Genomic DNA, 27380 nt, shown 5'->3' on the forward strand with positions numbered 1-27380 from the left:
GGGCCGTTGGGGTTTATTGGGGGCACTGTATTCCTGGTGGACACAGCTTCAGAGGTGTGGATGGAGGCAAGGGTGGATGCATGAGTTTAGGTCAGTAGTTCTCAATCCTGTTCCTGCCCCCCCCCCTCCCCCCCCCAACCCACACCTTTCAACCTGCTGCATTTATTATTAGCCTGTTAGGGACCATCTGAGCCTGATCGAGGTTGGAATGAAAACATGCTGACAGGTGGGGGTGACAGGAACAGGATGGAGTACTGGTGTAGGTGGATACATGATGGAGGCATGTGCGAGTGTGGGTGGTGGCATTGGGTGGATGCAGGTGAGGGTAGCAGTATAGGCGGCTGGATATTTCTGTTCCGCTCATTCATCAACATGAAGTTAATACTTGGCATCTGAGTCTGACAGATTCTGAAGCTACAATGAACCAGGTCAAGGCAGTGGGGAGAGGGGAGTTTTTGTCTGAAATGATCAGTTTGTTTGAAGGATCGTGGTGTAATCTGTCTTTGTGTGGGTTAATGTTGACGCTGTAAGCATTTCTTTCGTAATGATTCTGGAAGATTCAGTGCCTTTTGTCTTCCCCCCGGTGCTCCTCAGTGGGCTCACAGGACAGCCTGCTGGAGATCACCTTCCGTGCCAACGTGCCCCCGGTCCTGTGTGACCCGTCCACACCCAAACCCGAGGAGGTGTCCTTGCCGCAGTTTAATGACGGGACTCACCTGGCCCTGCCACTGGGCAGCCCCCTAGGTATGGACAGCTGCCTGGTAAAGTTCGAGTGTTTCCGTTTCCTTCCGGGCCCCCCGCAGCAGGACCGGGGGCCGGGCCAGTCCCCCTCCACAGCCCCACGGGACGAGCTGCTCGGCAGCCTGGAATTCCTGAAATTCCGCGAATCGGGCATCGCCTCGGAGTACGAGTCCAACACGGACGAGAGCGACGACCGGGACAGCTGGGAACAGGATGACAGCTCGCTGCGGCTGTTCAACGTGCTGGACAAGCGGGCGCCGGGCGACTGCCTGGAGGACGAGATCGCCGTGTAGCCCCGCCCCCCTAACCACAGTACTGCTTGTTGTCCTGGCATTCAAAGCGCTTGTGAAATCCTCTATCTATTGCTTCTCTTCCTGGCCAGCTCTCAAACCTTAAAGATTTCTTTTAAAAACGTCGTGTACACTGACAGATCCACAAAAACCTTCACACAGACCAACCCAGTGTCTCTAAATACTGCCTGTCACTTTGCTGCTCCACAGCCGGAGTTTGTCGTTTCATTTTGCCAGTGTGCATGTGTGTGGCACCTCCAGTCCTGCTTATATTTGCGGTCAGATGAAGTTCCCCATTCTGGTCTCATTTGTTACAGCCATAACTTTTTGATTTCTAAATCAAAGGCAATTTCGTCGTACAGGTAAATAAATCTCAATGTCGCTGAGCACCAGTGACGTCTCAGCGGAGCTTGGCGATCAAACGCTGAAACTGAGAATGTCCACTGCACTCACTGGACTCTGCGAACTGCAGTAATGTCAGACTCTCCACTTCATGCAGACCTTGTTCACCGTGTCTGTCTGTCATTTAGTCTCAATAGGCCCAGAGTAAAAGAGGGAATGAGATGGGCACGACCTTTTTTGAAATGGAGAATCTTAGCTCATTTTCTTGCCTAAGTTTTATGCTAAATCTGCCCTTCGCCCCAATAATCCCATGACATTCAGTTGTTCCTGCCCACTGCTCTGCTTTTGACTGGTATCCTGTTCAGATCTTATGGACTTGCAACCAGGGTTTTGGTTGAAGGTTGGGGTGGACTGAGGAGGTTGCACCCTGTCGGTCTTCTCAGTGTTGCCCCCTCTTGGTCTCATCACTACTGAACCTGTGTACTAGGATGAAGAAGCATGATCGGGGAAGCATGCCGGATATTTTTTTATCGTTCAGACCGTCGACAATCATGAAGATTTTCCACCGTTTTTTCCAGACGTGTATTCAGCACCTGTGTGTCAAGATGGTCCTCAAACATAACCGTTGAAAATGTATCCAATAAAAATTGTATAGAAATGATTTAAATACCTTTTTTTGTTTTTCCGCAGTTAAATGAATGCAGGTATACTCACTAGACCAGAGAATATCTTTATTATGGCATGTGTCATTCACCGCTCGTGGTCAGACTACTGCTGGTCAGCCTCAGTTACCAGTCTTCAAAAAGGCTTTGCGCGGTTTATCCCTCAGTAAGGAGTGTGCTTACAGTGAGAAAGGCGTGACAGATGGCCTCCATGTGCAATGTAACAATACCTGAACGTCATGTGTCGCCATCCCCTTCAGAGTTTGCATCTGATTGTAATTTGAATCTTATGAATACTGATTCTTATCTACTGGCTACAGTCGCCGCCTGGCAGAGTTCTCTGCTAGGTGAATACTAATGTAGACCAGCATCCGAATTGCTAAATTAGCCCTTGAAAGAAGCCAGATCTTCTGAAGCTTTGTTTAAAGTTACCCTTATCCTGTGGTATTTGATGCATGTAAATTGCCATTTGTTTGAAGGTCAGACACCAATTAAATATCATTCCCCAGATTTAATCATTGCACTTGGCAAAAACAATTACCCATTATGTCAAGGCTCCTGATAGAAAATGCATAGCCTGTGTTGAACACAACATAAGATTCTTTTCATGCAGTTTGACCCCCTCCTATTGGCTTGTCACTTTTATTGATCTGTGTTTGTCAACAATTCCCCTGCCTTCAGGTGGGAATTATAAAGGATTCTTCATGGTCCTTTCTCTCCTTGACCTGTAGGAGAGTGTGAATTTGAGAAGGTCATAAATGGAGTCTGTACGTGACGTTGTGCAAGGTGATCGCTCTTGTGAAAGCTCCACATGCAGGTTTTCTAAATCTTGCAGGCTTTTTCCTCCAGGGAAAACGGAACCGTATCGATCCTTTTAGCCTTGAGGTCGTCTCACTTAGGCGATGCCCGCTGATTTATGCGAAGGACCGCACCTCTCTCTCTGGTCTTTGTGTCTGTTGCCGTTCGGAGGCGCGAGACTATGGATACTGCTTAGTGAAATACGACCCATGAAACAAGGAGAGTTCGGTTTCTTGTAAGATATCATCGATCCCCCTCCTCTTTATTATCTTGACTCACAGCAGCTCGGTGTATCGCTGATGTCTCTCTCCAGTTAAGCCAGACGTCGGTGGCCAATGGAAGATTAGCTATAACATCAGGCAGTTGTCCCTCTGCCGTATTCATTATGTGTTTTGCATTTATCTGAAGCACAACTGGTCTAGTAGAATCTGAAAGTTGTTTCATCTACAGAACACCCTGGGGGGGGGCAGTAATTGTACTTCTTTCCCCCTCGATTTCCTTCTGTGATGTCTTCATTTTATGACTTCTGGCCGTGGCTCCCCCAGTAATTATGCTCTTGAAAGTGCTGTAGTGTATTCAGAGGGGATTGTTTGTGATGTTTCACATTTCACAGTGGCACTCCGCGTTTTTAATGAACACTTTTATTAGAAAACAAGTGGGAAAGTAAGAGGAAGAAGACAACAGCTGTGTTTAGTTGGCATATCCAAAACTAAAGGATAATTAAATCTTATGTTTAAAATGTCATACAGAAGTTTTATGTTCAGGGAATCAAATGTGGAATTCAAATTCAGAAACTAGATGGTCTTACCTTCAGAGATAATATACAATGAGTGCAATGAAATCATTTATTTTTCCTGGGTGTAGGGCTGTGATTGGAATCCATTCAGCACACAGTAGTGTGTGGAGTAGTGTATGGAGGTGGTACCTTTTGGGGAATCTACATTTGGCTAGAGAAACGGTCCAGGCTGTATATAAGGCAGTCAGAAATAACTTTCTGATTTTGTTCCAACAACGAAGGAAAATCTGCTGAAAGCCCCTTGTTAATTACTCACGTGCAATTTAAAATATTACCCCCATATCTGTTCTAGGGGCCAACAAAGCGTCAATAGCTGCAAGGGAGCAATGATCAGACTAGAGCATTTTTCTTGAATTGTAAAGGACAGCTTTCCTAAAGTATTACTGAAAACCTGGTTAGAAATTTTTCAACTAGACACTGCAGTTCATGCATCATTTACTTTTTGACTACTTTTATACAAAGTGTTGATCTTAGATCTACAATCTCTGGGAATACCAGTTTTTAGTGAAACTACATCGATAGACAGTCATTGTGGAAAAATGTTTACTCTGAAATGGCATCCAATCAATACGGAGGACAGATTTAATTTGTAAAGTTGAAGTGACAGTTGCTTGTCAGTTCGATTTGTTCCTTAAAAATTGCACCCCCTTGTCTCAGGATCGACAGGTTGGCCATGGTTCATAGCTAGTTTGACTGCCAGCAGCAAGTTGATAGTGCTGAGATCATTAAGAAATGAAACGGATGTTTGTTCATATTTTGATTTTCCAGTTTGTAAAGCCATCCCCTCCTTCTCTGGACTAATAGGCAGGTTCCTCGTAATTAGCCGATTTAAACTAGCCAGTTGGTTAATTAACCACATAAAGAGTAGAAATTCTGTTATTATCTATGGAATGAGAATTTGCTGAATCTTGGGAGTGGCATTTATTTTTTAATTAAAGCGTAGTTACCATACAATTTGCCTTCAAGGGGCCATTAAACTTTTACACAGATTAATTTTTACAGTACAGTTCTGTGTCTTTTGCAGTTATACCTAGGCAATAATATCGTATGTATTTTGTGTTTAAACAGAGCTACTTCGTTGTGTGAGGAGATGCACTTTGAGGTGAAGGACGTTGTCAACGGCAGGACACTCTGCCTCCATGAGATCGTTTGTCAGGTTGCCTCTCTGTGTTACTTTGGTTTTGTGCATGATCCCATTTCTCTGGCAAATCCTAGGACCGTAATGGACACATTTACTTTGAAATACCATTTGCTGGGTTTTAATGTCTTTTTTCTTCAGTATATCACTGAAGTCATTTGGTTGCCTTTGAATTAAAAAAATATGCATTTTATTTCCCCTCAACACTGAAGGATAAGCAGTCAGAGGTTGGATGTTAGAATAGACGGGGGAATGGTTGGTTGGGATGGATGTATGGTTGGATATGTTATGTAGGCTATAGTGTTATCAACAACCAATGGTAGTTTTGAATTCACATCCTCAAATACAGGCAATAATACTGAGGTGCGCGTAACCTGGCCAATCACGTCGCACCGCCACGTGCCAGTTTAATTACCGTGAAACGGTGCCCAATGTGCTGCATACGTCAACCAACTGTAATTAGGCCTATAAACACCTTATTATTCTGTAAAACATTAAAAATGTTTTAAAAGGCGGGTGCATGCCAAATATCTGAAAATCGGCAAATAGAGACAGAGAGGCGGCCTTTATTACTGCGAGGTCCCAGGTCCTCTGATCGATGGGTATCCTCCTTAAAACGCAGCTGTTGCTGGTGCCCCCCCCCCCCCCCGATTTCTGAAATGTCACAGCAATCTCTGTTATTTTCAACCTACTAGAAATTGCCCTCATTTTGCTAAATGAACGTCAGGTGACTGTTTCGACGTAATGCGCGATGCGCTGTGCTTTCTCAAATCTGTGTCCATTTAGACGTTTAAATTCTAATTTTTCAACACCATTTGTTCGTTCGTGAAAGAATGAACTGTCCTGGTCACATTTAAATTGAGATTCACCTATTTTATATATATATATATATATATATATATATATAATATAAAAATTCAACAATTATGTTTTTGTTTTTTCTTTAAGAATTTTATGGATGGATTTTTAGCAAGGTTGTATTAGATCGTTCTAAGAATATTGTCTTACCTAACTAATATTTCTGGTAATACTGAATTATCCGCTGATAAATGATGTCTTCTGTACTGAACTGAGAAACTGCTGAGTTCACCTTTAGGAATGAGTGTTTCAGTATCTGTTTATGCTATAGCCTACTTTAGCTAGTTTCCCTGGTAAATGGTCATTAATGATGACGATTAAAGAGAAAACTATATAATTTTGCACTTTGGTTGTGGGTGAAAATGACGGAGTTCACTATGTAAACACATAAACATCAAATATTGCTTCAGTATTTTTTATATGTAATTAAATGCAAATTTATATTTTTTACTATTAATTGAAAAACAAGTAACACATTTATATTGAGTTTGTTGATCCCGTAAGGAGCTCTGCGACTAATGAACGCTCTGGAGATCACCCCTTTGAAAGTGTCCCCAAATGTCCTAATTAGGCAGGATGTACGGAGTCCATTTGAGCTGCCGCTCTCATAAATATGAATCCAGTCATCTGTTTTTGAATAATCTCATTTACACTTAAAACTGCTTTTCCGTGTCTTGCCTGAATGCTTGCCGAGAAACATTTGTCTCCGTAAGGTAAGACATCTTGCCGTTCGTGTCTAATTGCAGGATCTGCGGATCGCTTGCCTTCCTCTGCCCTCATGTTTCTGTGCAGCCTCCCATCTTGCTTTATGCTTTCATGTTGCCTGCTGCTGTTTTCAGTTGTGAAACATCCTGAGTGCTGAAAGCGTTTAATTTCCATCATGGACAGCGGAACGCATCTGAATGGGGGCTGGGGGGGGGGGGGGTGGCCATGGACACTTGTATGTTTGCTTTTGAAAAACTCGGATATAACATAATGTAGTGTGGCGGAACATCTAGAGTCAGTCCTGGATGCTCCTAAAGTTCCACAGTCCATGATTTCCATGTGTTCTCAACTCAACAGTAGCATTGTGAGTACATGAGTGTGCTGTGTTTGTCTTGCACTGAGGTCTTCCTGACTACATGCAGCACTCAGCATCTCACGCCGGCTTATCTCTGATGTTTCCAGTCGACCAAAGCATGTTCGAGAATTCCAACACCGCCCACCAGCCGGCGTTCCCCAACTCCAAGTCGGCCGCTTCATCGAGCCGGCGTTTGGCGCCTCCCACATCCGGCTTAGGGGGACCCGTCGACATCTCCGGCTCTGGGCCGGCAAAGCTGGGGGGCAGCCAACACCTGAAGAACGCTCTGAATCTGGGCAAGGCCGTGGGCGCCAAGATGAACGACCTCCTCCGGCGGAAGGATGTCAGCAGCGTCGGGGACATCGGGGTGACGGAGGTCAACAGGAACATTGGCGCAGTCTGGTCTTCCGAGGACCGTGGGAGCGTGGGCATTGTGGCTAGCAGGTAATTCGGAATCGGAAAACTTTATTCATACTCAAGGGGATAAAAGGCCCTGTTTGTGAGGCAAAGACGCAGTTATTTCTGAGCGATGCCATTAACTGAAAGGGCACTTTTAAAAACTTTAGGTGAATACTTTACTGGAACAATTTCTGTGTTAAATGCCTTCTTTCCCAATTGATCTACAAAAAGGTACTTTGCCTTCAGAAGCTTGCAACCTTCAGATTACTATACGAGTAGATTTCTACTGCGGCAGTAATCACGCTGCCTGGCTTTTTGCATTCCTTAAGCCAGGTGAATTAATCAGTCAGTCTTAATTCTGAGGAAGAACATCGCATTACACTGAATGCTATGAATCATTGTTTATGAGGCGTCTTATGTGCTTGCCTGCGCAGAAATGCAGCAGCATTTATTGGGGCCTGATGTAAGGCCTCGTGCGGCGCGAAAATGAAGACGGATGTCCTTTGTGTGCTCTTGCCTGGGTTGTTTCTTTTTAAACACATTGCATTCAAAACAACATCTGACAAGGGTCACAAGCAGCACCTCCTATCAGGCTAAACTCTCAGCAGCGTAGTGATTTTGGGAATTTTGTGTCATCGGCATCCTCATTAAATATGCATATGGAAGTAGATTAATGGGCAGAGATCCTGGGTTCTTTGGCTGCTCACTCTTCCTTCTCCAACTTTTTGTGAATAAATTTCGCACCATTATGTGGCCTTGAGGCATAAGCAGCTAATAGCTAAGCTAGAATTATTCTCCGTCCTTAATACATCCAGCCAATCAGAAGTTCCCCTTTTCATTATTTTAACAATATTAAATAGAAGAGAAAAGGCACAAATACGGGAAATCTGTGTGTTATCTGTAGTTACTACGCACATATAATCTTGTGTGGCGCATTACGTCTTACTGTTCATGCAGCAGAATGTTTAATGGTGATAATATAGTCAACTATTAATATAGTTGACAATACCGTATGTTTGCTAATATTTGGTAGGTGTTAATATTTTTACTTGTATCATTAAGAAATAATCATCGTGTTAAGAATTTTAAGAAACATTTTAATTCCTGTAGAATTTTGACTTTAATTTCCTTTTTTTAGTGGTCGCCTCAGTCAGGATTCCATTCCACGCCTGGACCCTCCTCCCCCCAATGTTAAAAAGCGTCTTTCTCGTGCTCTGAAGAGCACCCAGGACATGATGATCTCCTCTGACCCCGTGGTGGCTGTCACGGAGGCATGCGACTCCTCCTCCGTCTCCCCCCTGGATGAAGCGCCTCTCATCCAGGAGGAGGATAAGTCTGAGGTCCAAATGAAAGGGAAGGAGAAGGATCCAGAGGGAGGCCTGGAGTTATACGAATCTGTGGGGTTTGGGGTCAGAGCTGAAGAAACGCGACTCCCAGGTTCCGTCGGCTCAGGCCTAGATGGACCGGCGGAGGACAGAACCGACGAGCTGTCCCATCTCCAGCTCTCCGTGCCGGACCTCATCCACAAGGACAACCTGGAACCTCTTCACAAGCCTGAAGGTCCGGAGGGCAGAATGGCGTCCACCCCTCGGCCAGGAAAGCCGGGCTGCCGCATCAGCCTGGGCGATGCCCTGGAGGACTGTCCGGGGGGGTCGGGTGTGGCCAGGCAGAGATCCGCAAGTGTGGAGGGTGAGGAGCCCCACCCGGACCTTCTCTCATTCGAGTGACCGGCCCGTGCTGCTACGCTGCGGCCTCTGTGTGTGTTTTCATCCTGACAGCATCCTGCTCGCCGTTCAGTGACCCAGCAGGAAATGACTAATCACTGGGCGTGGTTACAGAAGAGGTCGTCACATCTAACACTAAGTGCAATGACACAAACCAAATCCTTTATCATTTTTACTAACCTATATCCCTTAAATTTTAAAATGATATACAAGCTTATTTTTATGAAATGATTTTCTGGTCCTCTAAACAAAAGCACTGTGAGGTATCTTTCGTCAGAATGGTCTTTGGCCGTTTATTGCTGTTATATGACTTGGAGATTTAAAAAAGCTAAATTAATTCTCAAGCTTTGATTTCAAGATAGCTGTTCTGATGAGAAACAGAGGGTGGGCTCTGCAGGCCAATCTGCATTTTTTTCATTACCATTTTTAGATTTATACGCCGTTGTGTGGTAACATAATGAGGAAAAATGCCCAACCTGGCTTGTTTTACGCAGTGTGTGAATTTCTGCTGATTCTGCTCACCTGATTGGACATTTTGGTGAGTCGTTCTCATTGGCTGCCGCTTTTGGCATACACTTGAGTCTGCGGATGTCAGCTCGCCGATAACTGGCATCTGGCGAAAGCCGCAACCGAATGCTGCTGCTGAGGTGAGCTCTGGCGGAGCCCAATTTAAAGAATGTGCCCGAAACCCTGCCAGCCTGTAGGGGGCGATGCTGAGCCCGTTTTGGAGGAGGCGTGACATCGCTGCTACATGATCAGCTGACCACGGACGTGGTGATGAAATCAGACTTTAAACTGACTCTGTCAGTGGGTGATTGCTTATTTGGAAATTTTAATTATTATGTAGTATTCTTATAGAATAGAGAAGCACGAGAGAAGTACTAACAGGAGAAGAAAGAATTTACTATTATCCATCTTATATTATTTAATTTAGCTTAAGACTCCGTGGGCAACTTAAAATGATGAAGTACCTTCCCCCCCATTACAAAGCGTTGTTATATGCAAAGTGCATTAAAACAAACATGAACAGTTGCTGTATTAATGATTTTGACTAACTGAGCAAAGCGAAAGTGATTAAGGGAAGAAATGATCCAGTAAGATGATGCAGCTATATACACACACACACACACACACACACACACACGATGTATGAGAGTTTTATGCAACTATAACTTATCACTGTGCAGGCCATTAATGATAGATTGCATATTTTAAGAATAATCTAAAATATTCAAATGCGTTTAAAACCACTCTGTTAAACTTTTAAATGTGTATGAATATGTGCCCACAAGCTTTTGTACGTCATTGTATACTGTCGGAAATGCCTTCACTGTACATTATAGAACATTTTGCTTCTTAACTGGTTTTATATTGCAAAGCTCAGATCAACACCAAACAAAATATATATGCTGTCATAATTGATTTTAATAGATTGTAATGTAGAGTTATGAAATGGCTGTATAATATCGTTTCAGATGTAATTTATGGGAAGCTGTGTGTAGAATTTTCACAAAACCATTCCCTAAAATGAAGGAGAAAAGTGATTTTTAATACCAGCATTAGGCTCATAAACTGCACATTGCAACAATGAAACGTCTGACTCTGCCTTGGTGTCTTCTGGGTCCGTCCTCCACTATGAGAAGAACCTGCTGAAGCGCCACATCGTTCTCGCGGGTGGAAATGTTTTGGCGGGTGATTGTCACGTGTGTCTGTGCCAAAGGTGTCTACGTGTTCTTCAGTAGTGACACACTTGATTCTTCAAAGTTAGCGTAGCCTAGAATATACAAATGCAGAGGTACAGTATTATTCTGACCAGTTCTTGTTCAGATCATTTTTTTCACACCCAGATGGCTGAACATTGGTTTAGATTTTGTCGCCATAGCGCTGACGGTCGTCCTCATCGTAAGGATGACAGGGAAGAAACCAGATTTTCCTGGCAAAAGTCCTGCGTCGGATTAGCTTTTGTCCTTTTATTTGCATCATTTATTGACAGTTGCCCTCTGTAATTACATCATATGGTGTCCACTATCGGTATAAGTACAATGCGATTTGTCAGCAACTGGATAAATGGTCTCCTGCGTGACCTTCAGCGTGAGCCTGAAGGCACGTGATGAACATCTGCACCGGGGGGGATGTTCGGATGCTTCTGTTGCAGACCATCTGAGGTGCGTAAAACACATTTTACTGCTAATGGTTTGGCCACGTGAGGATGTTTTCCCATGACGGCTCCCGGCGGACTTTCAGAAAGCACCTCCTTCGCTTTGTTTCTCTGCCATATCCATTGTTCTTACTTTTATTTTACTTTTCATAAGAGAAGAAGGGTGACCTCGTGATTTTCCACATGAAAGACCCGTATGTAAGATTTTTCCACACAATTGGCAGCAAAAAAATGAAAGAGGAGCATAGAATTGTTTGTTTAAACCAAAGCTACGACTAAATACTGTCTCAGATTTGTTGTCATGTAGTATCTATTGGTCAGAACCTAATTATACCTATTTTAATTGGTAAAATTAAATTGACTAATTTTGCCATTTTTTGATCGATTTAAGGGACAACGGAAGCACAGTCACTGTGCTGTATTATGTGTTCAAGAAAGCTACCGTAAAACGACAAGCCTTATCTTTCTGTCGAATTATGTTTAGGGTGGTGATGGGCAGCCATAATGGTACCTGCATTGCGTAACGTGAAGCATTTCTTCAAAGAGAATTACTGTGTGATGAATAAGTAACAATTCAAACAGACTTTCATATGCAGGTTTATAACAGGTGTCTCAGGACAGCAGCACACACAACTTCACTCGGGGGAGCAGCATGGTGAGCGGCTGACTAGGGTTATTATTGAAAATTACTGCCATTTTAAAGCATAAATGTTTAGGATTTAAGACATTTTTGTATTCCTGTGATTTGTTTATTTTTTTTCCCAGTTTTTTGCAGATTTCTTCAAGTAATATTTTCTGTTTGGCATGAGAATGAAGAAATATTCACGCATCAAAAAATAATTGATTACACGTCTATGCATTGATGAGCTTCGTATGCAGTAAAGTATACCAGCTGAGTATTATGCTCTCAAGAACCAACGATGCAATTACATCTAATGAAAAGCCAATTGTATTGGACACCAGAGTATGGCGCCACCCAGTGGACAGTTTTGACACAGCATTTGTCTGACTCTTCCCCCCCCCCCCCCTCCCCCACACGCCTGCGACTTTTTCCAGAGGTGATTTAGCCTCAGCAGCCCCGCTAGCACTGTGCTGTATTTACGCCTTTGATCTGGTCTGAAGTCAGTTCATAATTCACAGCTTTGTTGTTTGCCGGCGGACTGCGGTAATAGAGTTTTGCAAAATGCGTGATAAACACTCAGATTTCCGATACTCCATCTTCCCCAGAGGGGTGAACGGCTTGTTTAAGGGATGCCAGCCAAACAATGAGTATTAACAGGTGCCCCATCCCTGCTAGGCCTTGTCCATTGATCGGGGTTTTGTTAACAGCACTCTGGTTATGGCACCAGACAGAAAAGGAGAAGTTTCTCATTGAAAAGATGCATTGGAAGCCCTTAATAGATAAAGTAACAAAGTATCTCCTAAGGCACATCCTTCCCATGCTGGATTATTATGCGAGATTCAACTTCATTCCTCACGTGACGATCGTGCATCTTGATTACCCAGGAGGCTGTGCCCCAATACACCGAGTGCCAAGGTCATTTCTCTCTCAAAAAAAAAAATAGAATGTTCTGGAGCAACAGATGCATTGCGTTTTTCTCTCATCCTGGATCAGCAGGATTAAGTGAATAAGCGGTTGTTTTCCTTTCCTGTGGTCCCTAGGTGCCAGGTGGGGGGGTTAGGGCACAATGGATTGTTTTTTAATTTAAAAAACGCATTGAATTCCATCGCTCTTTCGGTGACGCTCTCGGGGCTGGCAGAAGGATGATTGTTCATCTCACGCAGTATGGAGCTGTAGAAATTGGCCCTCTGATCGCATTCAAGGCGGCGGACACGAAATGCACCGCATGTCCCCTGGGGTTCCGGAAGGTTCACTCTTATTTATTTTTTTCTCCTGCCACTGCTCCCATTACTGCAGCCTCAATGAAAACAGCATGGTTGAAAATTGGTGAAATGTCAGTCCAGCTGGGAGCAGTACGTTGGGTCCCATCCCCCAGTAACACAGGTTCGACCCAGGCATCTTCTTCCTCTTTCTCTTTATAGTGTTGCCCCCACCAGGGTTAAGTGCACCGTGCCTGAGATCTTTTCATTAAATCCTGTTTGAACCTGCACCCATCAGTAACTGCTTCGCTGCCCCGATGGTTCTCAGTTCCCTTGACTCGGGCGTAACCGGCAGAGGGTGAGACCCCAGATAAGTTTCCAGTAAGTTCTTAAACCGTTTTTTCATTAATGTAGGACGGATGGCATCCAGGTTGTTTATGTAGATGGATCACACTAGAATGAGACTGTCATTCACCCTCAAAGCCAGTAGCGAAGAAAATCAGAGGGTGCAGGAGACTCTTCTGAACTCCAGCGTCACTGCAGGCAGTGGGCGAGTCCCACCGAAGCACTGGTGCAGCTGAGGTGTGTTGGGCTGCATCGCCGCTGTGAAACCAGGCCCCCGTGCAGAAATACTCCCCAAGCTGCAAGGTGAGTGGCAACAAATATATCGCTCCCTGCAAACGTGCAGGAAACCATTTGGTCCCTCTCCTCTATATCTTCAGCCCAGCTGGCTTACATTCAGCCTGTGTTTAATACCCCAAGTGGGCACAGCTGGGCATTATTTAGAGGCAATGTACTTTAATAATGTAATTCTAAACAATGTAAGTCTTACCAGAGCACAATTAAAGTTCTTACTGTTCAAGGGCTCCTTCTGGTAAGTTTGACCACAAAAATATCATGTTAATATTCTCATGCCTGATTATGGCCTAGAGGACAGTGTTGGTTCAGTCTAATGGGAATCCCCCCCCCCCCCCCCGCACTAATTAGGTGCCACTGGGGTGCTGGTAATGGTATCCATGGAGTCCTGGCACAGGATGGTTTTACGGCAGCTAGGGTGTCTTGGCTGGCTGGAGTGCATGAGCACCACATTTGGGATGCAACAGATCTACGCCCCCTGCAAGATGCACCGTGGGCTTTGATCCATCTCGGCCAAGCAGCTCCCCTCAGCTCCGGTAAAAGCTCCCCTCAGGGCAAGCTTAAGGCCTTAATAGCCCCAAGAAAATAGTTTTATCATTCATAAAGGGTTAGAAAAGGACACTGAAAGCGCATCTCCATAAAGTGAAAAATATGATACAACATTCTGGTTATAGTTGGCAGTTTTCCGAAATACAAAGAGCCCAACTGCATATAAGCATCTCTGTTCCTACTCCTTTGAAATGCTTTGAGTGGCATCTGCTGGTCAGTGAAGTAAGTGCAGTACAGCATCACCGGAGCGCTGGGCTGCATTTACGGGCTGCGTGACACTGCCTCAGCTGTAGCAAACAGCCATCTTCTCGGCCCATTCAAAGCCAAGTGATCATTTGTTCTGCCTTAAAATTCGAGACTAGTCAGGTTTAATTTAACAATGCATTTGTCAGCGTGATAGCCTACGTTTTATTTTCATTAATGCTTATTCCAAAATGCCAGTCCACTTAAACTTTGCCTAAATTATAACTTTAAAGTCAAAAATAGAACTTAAATGTTTGTTAGTGAATGTTACATTCTGTGCCATGGGGAACGAGTGTGGCCATTTAATGCCCCCCCCCCCCCCCACCCAACCTCCCCTTGACTGTTTGTTGGCAACAGGAGTCCCCCAAACCTTGGGGGCATCAGGAAAATGCACGATTTATTTATTTTTATTGATGTGAAATGTGTTTTATGCGGAAACAAATTAAGAGTGACATTGACCAACATCCATCAACAAGAACGACAGGCACAGAAATCAGGTGCTGAATCCTTTATTGGAAGAAATGCTGATAACAGCTGCGCACAATCCAATTAAATTACGATCACTCACTATAACACGTATAAAACTAACAGGGTTTGCGCTGCTTTTAATCTTTATGCACTTGAACATCTCTTTGGGAAGCAGTTACATTCAAGCTTGCATGTAAGATAGTGTGTGTGGGTTTGTTTTTTTTTGTAATATCTTGAGGCTCCAGCTGAAGGCAACCAAGACCACACACAGACTTCCACGCCACACACCATCTCGCAGAAAAACGTGCAGGCAGCGCACCTCTATCAAACTCACAGCATCGCCATTAACGCCTTTCATCACACTGTGCTTTCACAGAAATATTAAAACCAGGCGCGCTTATAAAAACAAGATTGTCTTCATTTTGAGTAAAGGAATAATCCGCAAAAAAGCATTAAAGCATCTGTGTAACTAGCTTGCCGAGGGATATATCCGTTTGACTTCCTTCCCTTATAGGAGGGGGCAAAATTACTCCTCTGATCTCGTCAGTAGCACTTCCAAGATTCAACACTGCAAATCAAAGTTATTCAAACACAACTGTATTTACGCAACTGCAGCAAAAGCGTTTTCACACTCAAAAAAAGAAAATGGGTCACAGATTGGATTTCGTTGAAACTTATCTACTCTTGTCTGCAATGCTTAGCCCATAAGATACTTGGCAGATTTTTCTCTTCTTCCTAAGGCTTTCATTTCCATAAAAGCTAAACTTATTCAACTACTAGCCAAGTGTCATTCAAATTGTCCAAAAGTGGGAATAACGGTGAACGAGACACTTTCAGCCCTCAGTTTCAACCTCAACCCCACGTATTTTACAGAAACCGAGCACCAAACACATCCATGGTCACTGACTTAACCCTCAATGATAGGATCCAGTGAATGTGTGTGAGTCTGAAATGCATTGCTAGATTTCTATTCGTGGGAATTTTTTTTACTCCAAAAATTCTGTTCTGAGGGCAGAAGGAAAAATAATTGATTCAGAAAGATGACCAATCAGATTGTAAAGGTGGTGGGTCCAAGCAACTAGAGGCGGGACCAAGATATCTGATTGGTTGGTCTCGCCTCCTAGTTGCTTGGACCCACCACCTCTGCAATCTGATTCGTCATCTCTCTGAATCAATTATTTTTACCTTCTGCCCTCAGAACATTATTGAATAAGTTAAACTACCAAGAGCAAGATTTCTACAGTAGGGATTAATGTGATGCTAGATACTGAAGAACGGCGGTTTGTCAGAGAACCTGGTGGCCATTCCAGGTGGCCCTGGGTTCTGAAGTAGAAGCTGCTTTAGAAACAGCATGTCATGAATACGTTTTTGTCGGTAATGAAGCGAAGGGCCTAACCGCCATCTGTAAAATGTACTGGGTTGGAGTTTCCAGCTAGTTAACATAGTTAATGTTCAGGCAACCAAGGCCGTCTACAGTATTTGGATAGAAATCAGTGTTCTCAGAAATCAGGCACATCCTACAACACATAAAACATTAGAAGTCTCTTCTAATCAAAGACCTTGAACCACAGCCAAACTTTGTGCTGCCACGTGCATATGGGTTCCTTTCACATATAAATACAGGCCAGAGCGATATCCCTTCACCTGTTTTTGGTACTTCTTTGCATTCCCCTCATAACCCCCCCCCGGGAGTGGCTCAGTATCGATTTCGTGTTACTTGGAACGCTCAGAGCCTTCTCAGAGTGTGCTCCCCGGCTGAGAAAGGTCAGCTTTACTCAATGCAATCTTTTAAATGTGGATCACGGTCGCCCACCTGCAAGGTTACAAGCTGCAGCCAAGCCCCAGTGCCTGCAATGTGCACGAAGAGTGCTGCTTAAATTACAGCACTAATTGTCCTACTTTTTTTTTTTCGCTTCTCCGCTGCAGAAAAGGAGAGGATTTTTTTTGCCCTTAATCACAGTAAAGCTTTTTCACAACAAATAATCAGCCATAAAATGCTTTATATGCAAGTCTGGAGCACAGTACAGACAAGCTTGGTGACTAAATGAGGACTTCCAATGCATAGGTGATCACAAATAAGCACACAGATCTCAACAGGCATCATCATAATACCCATACAATAAAACGTTAACCCCGGCTGGCCTGTTTCACACCACACTCATCCAGCATCTTCACGACTGAGAAATCTCGCCTCTCGCTCCCACCCCTCCCATGTTGACACCCTCAGTGCTTGGAACTTTCCGGACATCACTTCTTGGCTTTTAGTACAACGGAACATCTGGCAGTACTTTTCTTCAAAACATATTACTGTACTGTACTAATAAGCCAAACACACAGCCTTCATAAAAATCTTCTCTGGGAGGCTTATGAAGTATAACCTTCATAAAATATTGTTTTGCACCAAACATAGTGATAACTAAATAGAAGTTACCAAACCTTCTTCCCTAGTGACGTCCAAACAAAGCTTCATTGAACCATTTGCTGTATTTCCTGATTGCACTATTACTCTTGCTTTGCTTGGGGGGGGTGCTCTATGAGCCCTTTTCTTGAGTCAGTAGGGTCAGAGAATACAGCAAATGGTTCAATGAAGATTCATTTTGCCATCGCAATTTCTTCCTCGGTAAACTATCGACCGTCGTACCAACAACAAGCTAAAGTGAACCGGATATCAGGGAAACTTCACAGCTGTAGTCAATATGCTTCTCTGTTTAAACAAAAAAATTCTTCACTGAAAATCAAATAGAAAACAACTTAACGTTTTAAACCTTAAGTTTACTAAAAATCAATAATAAAAATTAAAGCGCTACGACAAGAGGAAACACGCTATGTATAACGTTAATTGCTAGACCACTCTATGTATAGACGTGAAAGTTCCCCTTGATGTTATGGCACTGCTGCCCCTTTAAGACACATGTCGGTCTTTGTCCGAAGCTGCAGGACGGATGTCTGCAGTCTCTCTCCCCTACTTCTCACATTATCTGTGGTACAGCCTGTTGTCATGCCGACAGGTAGAGCAGAGAGCTTTACACAAACAGCCCTTATATCACCTGGTGACTGGGAACTCATACACCCAGACCTGGCCTTTTTTTTATTTAAATCTTCATTTTATTATGACGAGCTGTCAGCCTATATTAATAGAGCATCTCTTCCCTAGCAGGTTTCTTATATGGTAAGAAATAAGCACTGGTGCAGAGATGCATTGTGGGGGATGTTCTGCCAGTGTTTCCTGTCGTTTTCAGTTCCCTGACACCTTTGTGACGGCTGATTGCTGTCACTTGTCAGTTTTGTAAGAAAACGCTTTTTACCAATAGCAGTGCAAACATCATCCTACAACCAACAGCAGTAGTATTAATAATAATAATTAGTGGAAAGATGACTATCTGAAGTTGATCAAAACAAAGTTGTATTAACTTTCTCAAATGTTAAATTCCACAAAATTCTGATTATGTAAACATTCCACACTAATATTCACGCAGAACCATCCCCAACGATGCCTGTGGTTTACAAACAGGCCTGAGGCGTCTGCAGAGCATTGCACACAGTTAATAAATCATGTGAGTCTTACACAAGAGTGATATCGCCCAGGTGATATCCCCTACATACTCTGGAGGTCTTCACTTTCAGTCTCTCGTTCGACCGCCACACTGGCCCAGGCAGCCAGCGGTGCCTGAACCACAACAGTGAAGAGTACTGAACATTCAACCAAACGTACTTAGCATGGTGATGGAATGTGTTTTCTTGTGAACGCCACTATTTTTCCTGAATGTATAACAGAAACTTACTTTTTGCCACAAACCTCCGTACACTACTCAATCATCCCAACTCAACTGTCTCCTTGCATAAAGTTTATGCCAGAGGGGAAAAACTGTGTACATTTCTCCTTTTAAAATGAAAATGGCACAGCTACCAAAGACATGACCTGTCATTTTAAATGATCATCTGTCTTGTCGAAGTCGGCCGACTGTCTTTCCCAACCATTGTCAATCTTTTCTTTTACAGTTGTGGAGATTGTCTTCTGGAGGCTCTGAGTGAGACCGATACGCCCCCTACAGGTCAGTCATAAGGCAGGCATTGGCCAGTTCACACACCCAACACTTCACCCCAACTTTGGACTGGGGAGGCAGAAAGCTGAAGTACCTAGAAAACTCAACCTGAAAATGGGGAGAGCCCAACCCCCCCCCCCCCCGGGCATGGAAAGTTGAGGCACCAACTTCCTGAGCCACTGTGCACCCCAGAGTAATTCTGCTGAGAGATAAATACTTTAAACCGATACTAAGACTAAATGCTACATTTTAAATATAAAATACTCAAACTTCACACCGAGATGCAGATTTAGATAAATAGTGTTGATGATAAATTCTAGCAACGTGGCATGTTTATGATCACTAGCACACTCACACGCAGCAGTCTTGCTGACAGGATCCCCTAGATTACAGGGGGTGGCTGCTTTGTTCATACTTCTTAAAAACATAAAAAATAAACAGTAGTCACCTTTCACAATCATAGCCCTGTAATCAGGAAATCAAGTACCAATGAACGAGACCTAAGAAAAGTGCCAAAGTTCAGGTTCAAATGTTCTGAGACTACTCCAACAATAAATGTCCACAGCTAAAGCTAAAATTAAGAGAATTTTAAAACACAACCTTACCTAAAACACAAGTCACTTGTGACAAGACTAACCTTAGAAGCTATCCACTTACTTGAACCTATTATCTGTGCTTAGCAGGACGGATGGAGTAATTAATGAGACGTCTACCAAGCCATTAGTTAATATCAGTTAAGTATAACTAGGTTAGGGTGTATTTGTAAAGCATTAAAGTTAATCAGACAAAGATGTTTAGCCCAAAGTCAGATACAAAAGGAGGAAATTTCATTTCAAAAAGATTCAGATATTTGTACAAGAACAGCAAATATATTGGGGAATTTCTCCGTGTTCTTAAAGTATACAGCCTCGATGGCTATATGATAAATAGCCGTGCAACACGGAAATCTCTCCACAGGTCATCTTCAAACCGCTATAACAGTGATGTTGACACAGCCATGTTGAATCTCCTGAACACTCACACATCAGCACATACTACAAATCCAGGGATGAACATTTTTCACCCCCAGGATTTCATAAGAAAATAGTTTCTGCTGTATTTGGTTCACTGAAATATACAAACAAAAAAAAAATGGATTGATCACAGATTTATCAAAGCGTCTTAGGTGAACAGTTCAGACGGCACGTGCATTTTGAACTGCTAGATTCAAGTTTTAATTTGCAAAGATTATTCCATAGCGTAATACTTTCTGATAGCGCGGATCGCTGGAGGCTACTATGCGTTTCCATTGGAGATTCATCCTCTTTCGAAGACCTGACATCTCTGTGATCCATAAACGGTACTGCGAGGACTGGGCGTCATGCCACTGAAAAGGCCTTTGGACACACTTAGTCATACTGGTCGTAGACTCTTATTTTAATGCAGTGGGTTTGGTGTATATGTCTACCTCCGTTTTGTAGGCAGAGTCCTAGCAAATCAACCCCATGGAGATCTGAAACACTGCTCCGTAAGCTGCAACTGTCCCAGAAACCAAAAATATCTCTGCGTCCATAATAAGCCCCTCCCCCGCATTTAAGGAGCATGGAAGAATTGCGATGTGTGGATTCACATTATTAAAAGCTTTGCTCCAAACGGCACAAGCCACACATGGTTTAATGTCATTTCTCAAGTACAATGGGAAGCTAAATGTTGTGCATGTTTATTGTAACTAGATGCTGTGCTGAAATGAGTCACTTAATGCGACGGATCAGTGACGAGACTAAACAGTGAGAGTCGAGCAAGCAAACGCAGGGCTGGGCAACCATCGCATTTGGGTCTTGTTCTGAATGTCTGAGACTGGACCTCTCAGAATACAGCCCAAAGCACTAATTCATTACATTAATTGTTTTCCAGAGTAGTAACATAAATATGCATCTCTTTTTCCAAAGTCTAAATGATCTGGGCATCGTGACATTAAACAAACATCTGCAATTGCAAAAAATCGAATGCCCTGCGTGAAATGCAATGATGCATGCAGCCCTGCGCCTACTTCACTGGCAGCTTGGCCTTGCATATATCAGAGGATGCCCCAGTTCTGCTCTGAGGACCCCTGGTCACATATGCAGGCTTACTGCACGGTCTGGTACAAGTAGCCCCTCTTGTAGGCACTCAGCGGGTAGAAAGTGGCAACGACGAACTTCCCGTCAAAGGTGCGTCCTGTCAGCAGTCTCTGGGCTTCTTTGGAGTCGCCAGCATTTGCATACTCAACGAAAACCTGCAACCAGTGAGAGACCATTGCATATGCAGACACAAGCAGGTGAGATCAGATCTTTAATTTTTATTTTAGAAATACATTTTTAATTATTTTTTTGCGCGGTCTCACAAATCAAACGGTTCTTGTGAGTATGGCTTTAGTGGACAGCTAATGAGGCTGATATTTTTAGATCATCCATCCATCCATCCATCCATCCATCCCCACCCAGCAGAGAGAAACCCCCCTATCACCTGGCCTTTTCCTGGATTCTCCTTGGGGATCAGCAGAGACACGACGGCACCGTACTTCTGACACTCCGTTTTCATGTCCTCTACGATGTCTGAGGCAGACGGAGCGCTCGGTCAGCACCTCCTGGCAGCGTGCGCGGTGGCGGGCAGCGTGCGCGGTGGCGGGCGTGCGCGGTGGCGGGCGTGCGCGGTGGCGGGCGTGCGCGGTGGCGGGCGTGCGCGGTGGCGGGCGTGCGCGGTGGCGGGCGTGCGCGGTGGCGGGAGTGCGCGGTGGCGGGAGTGCGCGGTGGCGGGCGTGCGCGGTGGCGGGAGTGCGCGGTGGCGGGAGTGCGCGGTGGCGGGCAGCGTGCGCGGTGGCGGGCAGCGTGCGCGGTGGCGGGCAGCGTGCGCGGTGGCGGGAGTGCGCGGTGGCGGGCAGCGTGCGCGGTGGCGGGAGTGCGCGGTGGCGGGCAGCGTGCGCGGTGGCGGGAGTGCGCGGTGGCGGGCAGCGTGCGCGGTGGCGGGCAGCGTGCGCGGTGGCGGGCAGCGTGCGCGGTGGCGGGCAGCGTGCGCGGTGGCGGGCAGCGTGCGCGGTGGCGGGCAGCGTGCGCGGTGGCGTCACACCTACCCTCGTACTCCTCCTCGTTGTGAAGGTGGCTGTCGTCGATGACGTTCAGCAGGCGGAGCACTGGCGTGGGAAGCATCACCAGGTCTTCGATATGAGGAGCTAAGGAAACGCCAACGGTGAGTCAAACCCTGTGCGATAGGGCTCTGTACCCGCCACTGGAAGGTCGCCGTGTCAAATCCCGTGTGCGGCAGACTGATTTGGACCTGGGTTGCTGTCTGACCCTCCTGTCTGATCCCCAGTTATATCCTCTATAGAACAAAAGCATCTACTGAATAAATGTAATCGTCTCGAGCAGGGATCCATAAAGCCTCACGCTCTGTAGAGGAGCACAGACATTCAACAGTATATAGGACAGGGGAAAACAGCCTGTGTGAGGGGTGGTTGGAATCCATAATGATGCTGGAGGCTCTGTGGATGCAGCAGGGATGGGAGACGAGCATCGATGATCTTCCCAACTGACCTCACTACCCTGTTCAGCTGTTTCTGTTCAGAGGTTGTGCAGGTTCTGAACCAGACAGTGATACAGTGGTCAGAACACTTTCAATGGTGGCCCTGTAGAAGGGGGTGAGGGCCAGAATGAGTAGCTGGCCTGCCTCAGCCTTAGGAGGGAATGGAGCCACTGTTGAGTCTTGAATTCAGATCGTCTGCCAGGTGCACGCCCAGGAACTAGCTACCACTGACCCTCCCCACGGCCGTGTCATCTGTGGTGAGCCTTCCTGAGGTCTATGATCATTTCCACGGTCTTGTCAACATTCAGGAGGAGGTTGTGGTGTCTGCACCACACTGTTAGCTGCTGACTATGTTAGTATGCTGACTCGTCACCGGTACTGATGAGACCCACCACTGCGGTATCATCCGCACACTTGATGTGGTTGTTGCTGAATCCAGCAGTACAGTCATGGGTAAGCAGGGTGGACAGCAGGCGGTTCAAGGCGCCTTGGGGCAAGCCGCTATTCACCGAGATGGTGCTGGATCTGTGGTCGCAGACTCTGACTGTCTGCTGCCTTTGTGTCAGGAAATCGAGGATCCAGTTACAGGTGTCAGAATCCACCTCCAGTACAAGAAGGCTGGGGGAGCGACGCTCGACAAGCACGCTGGATATGACGCGACCCAGAGATATGGGCCTCCTCGGATGACAGACACATGACATCACAGGGTGACACATGCGGGGCCCCTCCCCCAATCTGCTACGTACCGAAGGGAATGCTGAAGAAGGGGCTGCACAGAGCTGCCTTCGCTGTGCTTCTCTGGACCGGGTCGTTGTGGAGGAGGCTGGGGGAGTGATGAGAACATTCCTCAAGCACAGGTACAGCTCTGAATCTCAAATTAAAATTATAAAATCCAAAAGATGAATACTGCTACTCACCTTTTGATAAGGTCTCGTAGGTGGTAAACCGGTATCGCTGGACCGACCACAATTTTACTAGCGAAAATGTGGTCTATTATCGCAGTACTTTTATCCTAAAGAAACAAAATAGACCAACAATCATGAGGCACATGGAGTAAACTTGAGTAAATCACCTTTAACAGCCATGCCAGCTAGAAACTGATGTTCATCCCACTTGATATGGTGCTGATACTGTAATTAGCTACATTAATTTGCTATTCATGAACCCTTCCTCTCCACATGATCACTTGCCTTCCATTCCTGAGATCTAACAGTTTCCTTCAGTTTAATTCCTGAGTACATTTCCAATAAGATGATTCCTAGACTCCACAGGTCGATGGCCGTGGTGCAGCCCCTGTCCCCCTCCATGCCGGCCTGGGCCAGCGAGTTCTGCAGCTCAGCTTCAGGTGCCCGGTAACCATCCGTCTGAATGTACTTCACATCCTGCCGAGTGGACGAGCAAATGCATTCGAGAAAGACATTAAAAGCAAGCTAAATTGCAACACTTATGTTCCATTGAACAGTGTCATATTGTTAAAAAAACCCTTTAACAGCTACCTTGAATAAAAAAAACTCCTCCAGTATTTAACAAATGCAGGTACAAATGACTTATGAAGAACAAATTTTATTCGAATGTTGTTTAATGTCATATTACAGTGGTGCGGTAAAACTGTGAGCATTATACTAAATGCATTAGAGATAACTTCTGTATGAGGTCAGTGTAGCTGTTCACATCCTATGAAATGTTATTTACATCAGAAAGATTGTTTATAAATGCACTGCTTTGAGTCAAACCATATTTTTCTACTTCTAAGAACTTTCTTATGGTAGAGGAACAGAGAAAATTGCTGGTAATTTACAATTTTCTTTACACCTGTCCATCCATTTTCCTTGACCGCTTCTCTAGTACAAGAATGCAGTGAGCCTGTAAGCTATCCCAGGATGTACAGGAAACAAGGCAGGAAAGACCATCAATGGGAAGTCAGACACACAGACCTATTATGGGCAAATTAGTGTCATCAGTTCCCCTGACAACCAGTTTTTGGAAAATAGGAGGAAAGCCCAAACGGACAAGAGATCAGCTATAAAAATGTCCATATGAAGATTTTACCTGATGTCCCTCTTTATAGCTGAGCCCGAAATCTATGAGCTTGAAGCACTCATCGTCGGCGCTCCACAGGACATTACGCGGTTTAAGGTCAGCGTGAACGTAGCCCGCTCGGTGCAGGAACGACAAGGCCTCCAGCACATCCCGGGCACAGTGCTGGATGACCCACATGGAATGGCCCTGATTGCTGGCCCTCACCAGCAGCTCAGACACGCTCACATCCAGTAGCTCTAGCAGCAAACAGCGAGTCGCCACGCCCACAGAGCTGTGATTGGTGAAAACCCCATACAAAGTAACTGAGGAAGAAAAAGACAAACGAAACATCTTATTTATCAGCTTGGGTCATTTGGTCTTTTAATCAGCCTCTTCATCTTGGTATCTCCATGGTACCATTCATCATCTTGGATATGTGTCAATGTTATGGAAATCTGCAAACAATCCAAAAAAGGCACACCAAAGGGTCCATGGAAAATAATTCTAATAAATTACAGTGCGTGCTTTGTTAGCCTTTTTTTACTGATGCACGTAAGAAACGACCTACTTTTGACAAAGTCTAGTCACGTACTGCACAGATGAGACATTCCCCGCAGTCCGCCTTAATAAGAGATTACAGTGCCTTACCGATGTTTTTATGTCCATGAATATCCTCCAGCACTGATCTCTCTTTGTGATACCCGTAATCCCCGCCTTGTGCGTCCACCTGGAATTCCTTAACGGCGGCCAGGCTGGCTCTCCCAGAGCTGACGCGGTACACGGAGGCAGAGACGCCCTGGCCGAGGCGAGCCTGCACTTTCCACATTTCCCCAAAGATCTCGAAAAAGACCGGTTTCATCGCCTGGTCTACACCGCCGTGCGGTACGCTGCCGCCGTCGCCGTTTGCTTCAGAACTGCGGCCAGCCATCGTGCGTGTGAAGCCTAATAAAGCCTAAGACCTAGCCGGCCTAGCTAGCTAGCTAACCCGACAGCAGTCAATATTACACATTATTAACATCCCGACTTTTGAGTTTTGGGAAAACTGTGAGATATCAGTAGTCGTACCATACTCAGACACTTGTCCTTTATATTTATAAATGTGTGTAGCATACTGAACTGTCAGTTAGTTGGCGGCGGCATCCCCGGCGCGTCCGAATCCGCTGCGACTCCTCACATTCATCAAGTTGTTTTTAAGGAGAAACGAGCTCCTTTCCAGTGACGCCTATTACTGCCTTTGGGTTTTCGATATTCCCTAAAACGTTAAGGGAAAAAGTAAGCCGAATGCCCCCGGGTTTGTTTGGGCGGCCATTTTCCCGGAAACGAAAGAGCGCACGCGAGATTGATACAGGAAGTGACGAAGGGCTGAGGTCTCACGCTGCTACTTCGCTATTCCTATTTCGGTTTTCTGCTTTTCATCATCAGGGTTTGACGTACTGGAAGTTAACCTATACTTACAATTCCCCCCCTTAATACACCTATATGGAACAACAAATATGTATTATACTGAACTCTTGATGGGTGTCTTTAGTAATACAGTTGGTTACTAGAAACCCAAAAGGTTTCCTCTGTTACCCAGAATTGTATTTCTTGTTATCAATACCATACCTTCTTAGTCGGCGATAAAATCAGGAATATGATTTTTCAAGATGAAAGCTGTTCAGTCAGACAGTGTAGTGGGTCAGTAGGTGCCACTCTTGCCTCATTCCTCCAGCATTGACCTTTGAATCCAATCTCTGATCTGTTTGTGTGCGTTTTGCACAGTCTCCCTATGTTTAATGGCTTCCCGCTTGGTCTGAATTCAAGTTTTATTTATATGTGTGACAGTCCCCAAAAAATAAACTTGAGGTGACGACGGCCCTCGGAGGGAGGAGAGAACTGTGGGAGGAAAGAATGCAGAGATATGCAGTTAAGATAACTGGTGTCCTAAGTTGCCTATAAACTATTAATGTCTGTGCTTGTTTGTATGTATGTGCCCTGCAATGGACTGCATTGGTGTAAACCAGCATTCTGTGCTACCTGGGACAGGCTCCAGGTAGGGCTACACATCCAGCACTTTCCAGGACCACACCAGAGTTTGGTTGTGTGTCCTGGAAAAAAAACTAATTTTATTGTGGGAGCAGAATATCCCTATTAATTTCCCTATCAAATAGACCTAAACGAAGTTTTGGAATGCTGTTGCAGTGTGCAGTATTTTTGGGCAGTGACTGGGTGTCCAAGATTTTACAGGACTTAGTTGGCAGGATCACTGGCTAGAAGAGCAAGGGTAATTCTTGATACTAATTAGAAACTGGCACCATTTAAAAATTCATTTATAAACGTGTTATTGTTAGAGCACTGCATATTACCTGCTTTATGTTTTTGAATGTTGCTTTTTGCCCCAAGTGAAAAGATGAAAAAAATAATTGACTTTATTAATTGACTGATTTTATATTTTCGCTACCTAGAATCGTTACATATAAATATTCGTAGTCACATCCGAGTTCACTATATAAAAATGTACAGGTAGAGTTGTCTATCAAACATTTACAAGTGTAAGCATTTAAATAAATAATCTTAACTGTCACTGGATATAAAGTAGTGAAATATTGTTTAGTAGTACTTCAGTCATCAATACAGTGCATATAATATGCATGTAAGATAAATAGCCCGTAGAAAATCACAGGGATACTTAGAAAAGCCCAATATACAAAAAAGTATGAGACCAGAAATATATCTATATAGTAGGCCTATTTGTAACAGTGACATATATCAAAGATATACAAATAGCAGACTGAAATTCCTAAAATAAACAGAGCCTTATACTGTAAGGACAGCCCACAGATTTAGCCTTATAGTGAATCAGCTCTGCTGTAACATCAGTTAAGTTGAGCAACACTGGCAATATGTGAGCATTTTTATTACCAGAGGTGGCGATTTCAGGTCCAGAAGTTACAAATCCAGACCAGGATTTTGTTTCAACCAACCAGTTGAGTATACAAAGTCACAGTCACAGACAACTCAGCTGGTTAGTTGAAATAAAATCCTGGTCTGGATTTGTACTCTCTGGACCTGAAATCTCCACCTCTGCTTATTACACATTTCAACACGTTCATGAAATG

The 27380-nt window shown here is 44.6% G+C and overlaps 2 protein-coding genes across 7 annotated transcripts in view; one reads left to right on the plus strand and one right to left on the minus strand.

Moving 5' to 3' along the window:
* Nucleotides 1-10401, plus strand: part of nos1apa (nitric oxide synthase 1 (neuronal) adaptor protein a) — a 65894-nt gene extending 55493 nt beyond the window's left edge. For 5 of the 6 annotated variants that reach the window (XM_048976557.1, XM_048976558.1, XM_048976559.1 and 2 more), the window contains 3 exons: nucleotides 595-744; nucleotides 6793-7129; nucleotides 8223-10401. In XM_048976557.1, the coding sequence (XP_048832514.1) occupies nucleotides 595-744; nucleotides 6793-7129; nucleotides 8223-8811 (1076 nt within the window). In that variant the 3' untranslated portion in view covers nucleotides 8812-10401. Of the gene's footprint in view, nucleotides 1-594; nucleotides 5632-6792; nucleotides 7130-8222 lie in introns of those variants that run through there. The other variant, XM_048976560.1, reaches the window with a different exon arrangement.
* Nucleotides 10402-14708: 4307 nt separating this feature from the next.
* Nucleotides 14709-25624, minus strand: uhmk1 (U2AF homology motif (UHM) kinase 1). The gene is made up of 8 exons (XM_048976575.1): nucleotides 24931-25624; nucleotides 24313-24605; nucleotides 23454-23645; nucleotides 23181-23275; nucleotides 23010-23086; nucleotides 21815-21913; nucleotides 21211-21299; nucleotides 14709-20980 (listed from the first exon to the last, which is right to left on the minus strand). Exons 1-8 carry the CDS (start codon nucleotides 25208-25210, stop codon nucleotides 20834-20836), a joined length of 1272 nt encoding a protein of 423 aa, XP_048832532.1. The 5' UTR covers nucleotides 25211-25624; the 3' UTR covers nucleotides 14709-20833.
* Nucleotides 25625-27380: the final 1756 nt, after the last annotated feature.

Source organism: Brienomyrus brachyistius, chromosome 15 (genome assembly GCF_023856365.1).
Source record: "Brienomyrus brachyistius isolate T26 chromosome 15, BBRACH_0.4, whole genome shotgun sequence".
Taxonomy (NCBI): domain Eukaryota; kingdom Metazoa; phylum Chordata; class Actinopteri; order Osteoglossiformes; family Mormyridae; genus Brienomyrus; species Brienomyrus brachyistius.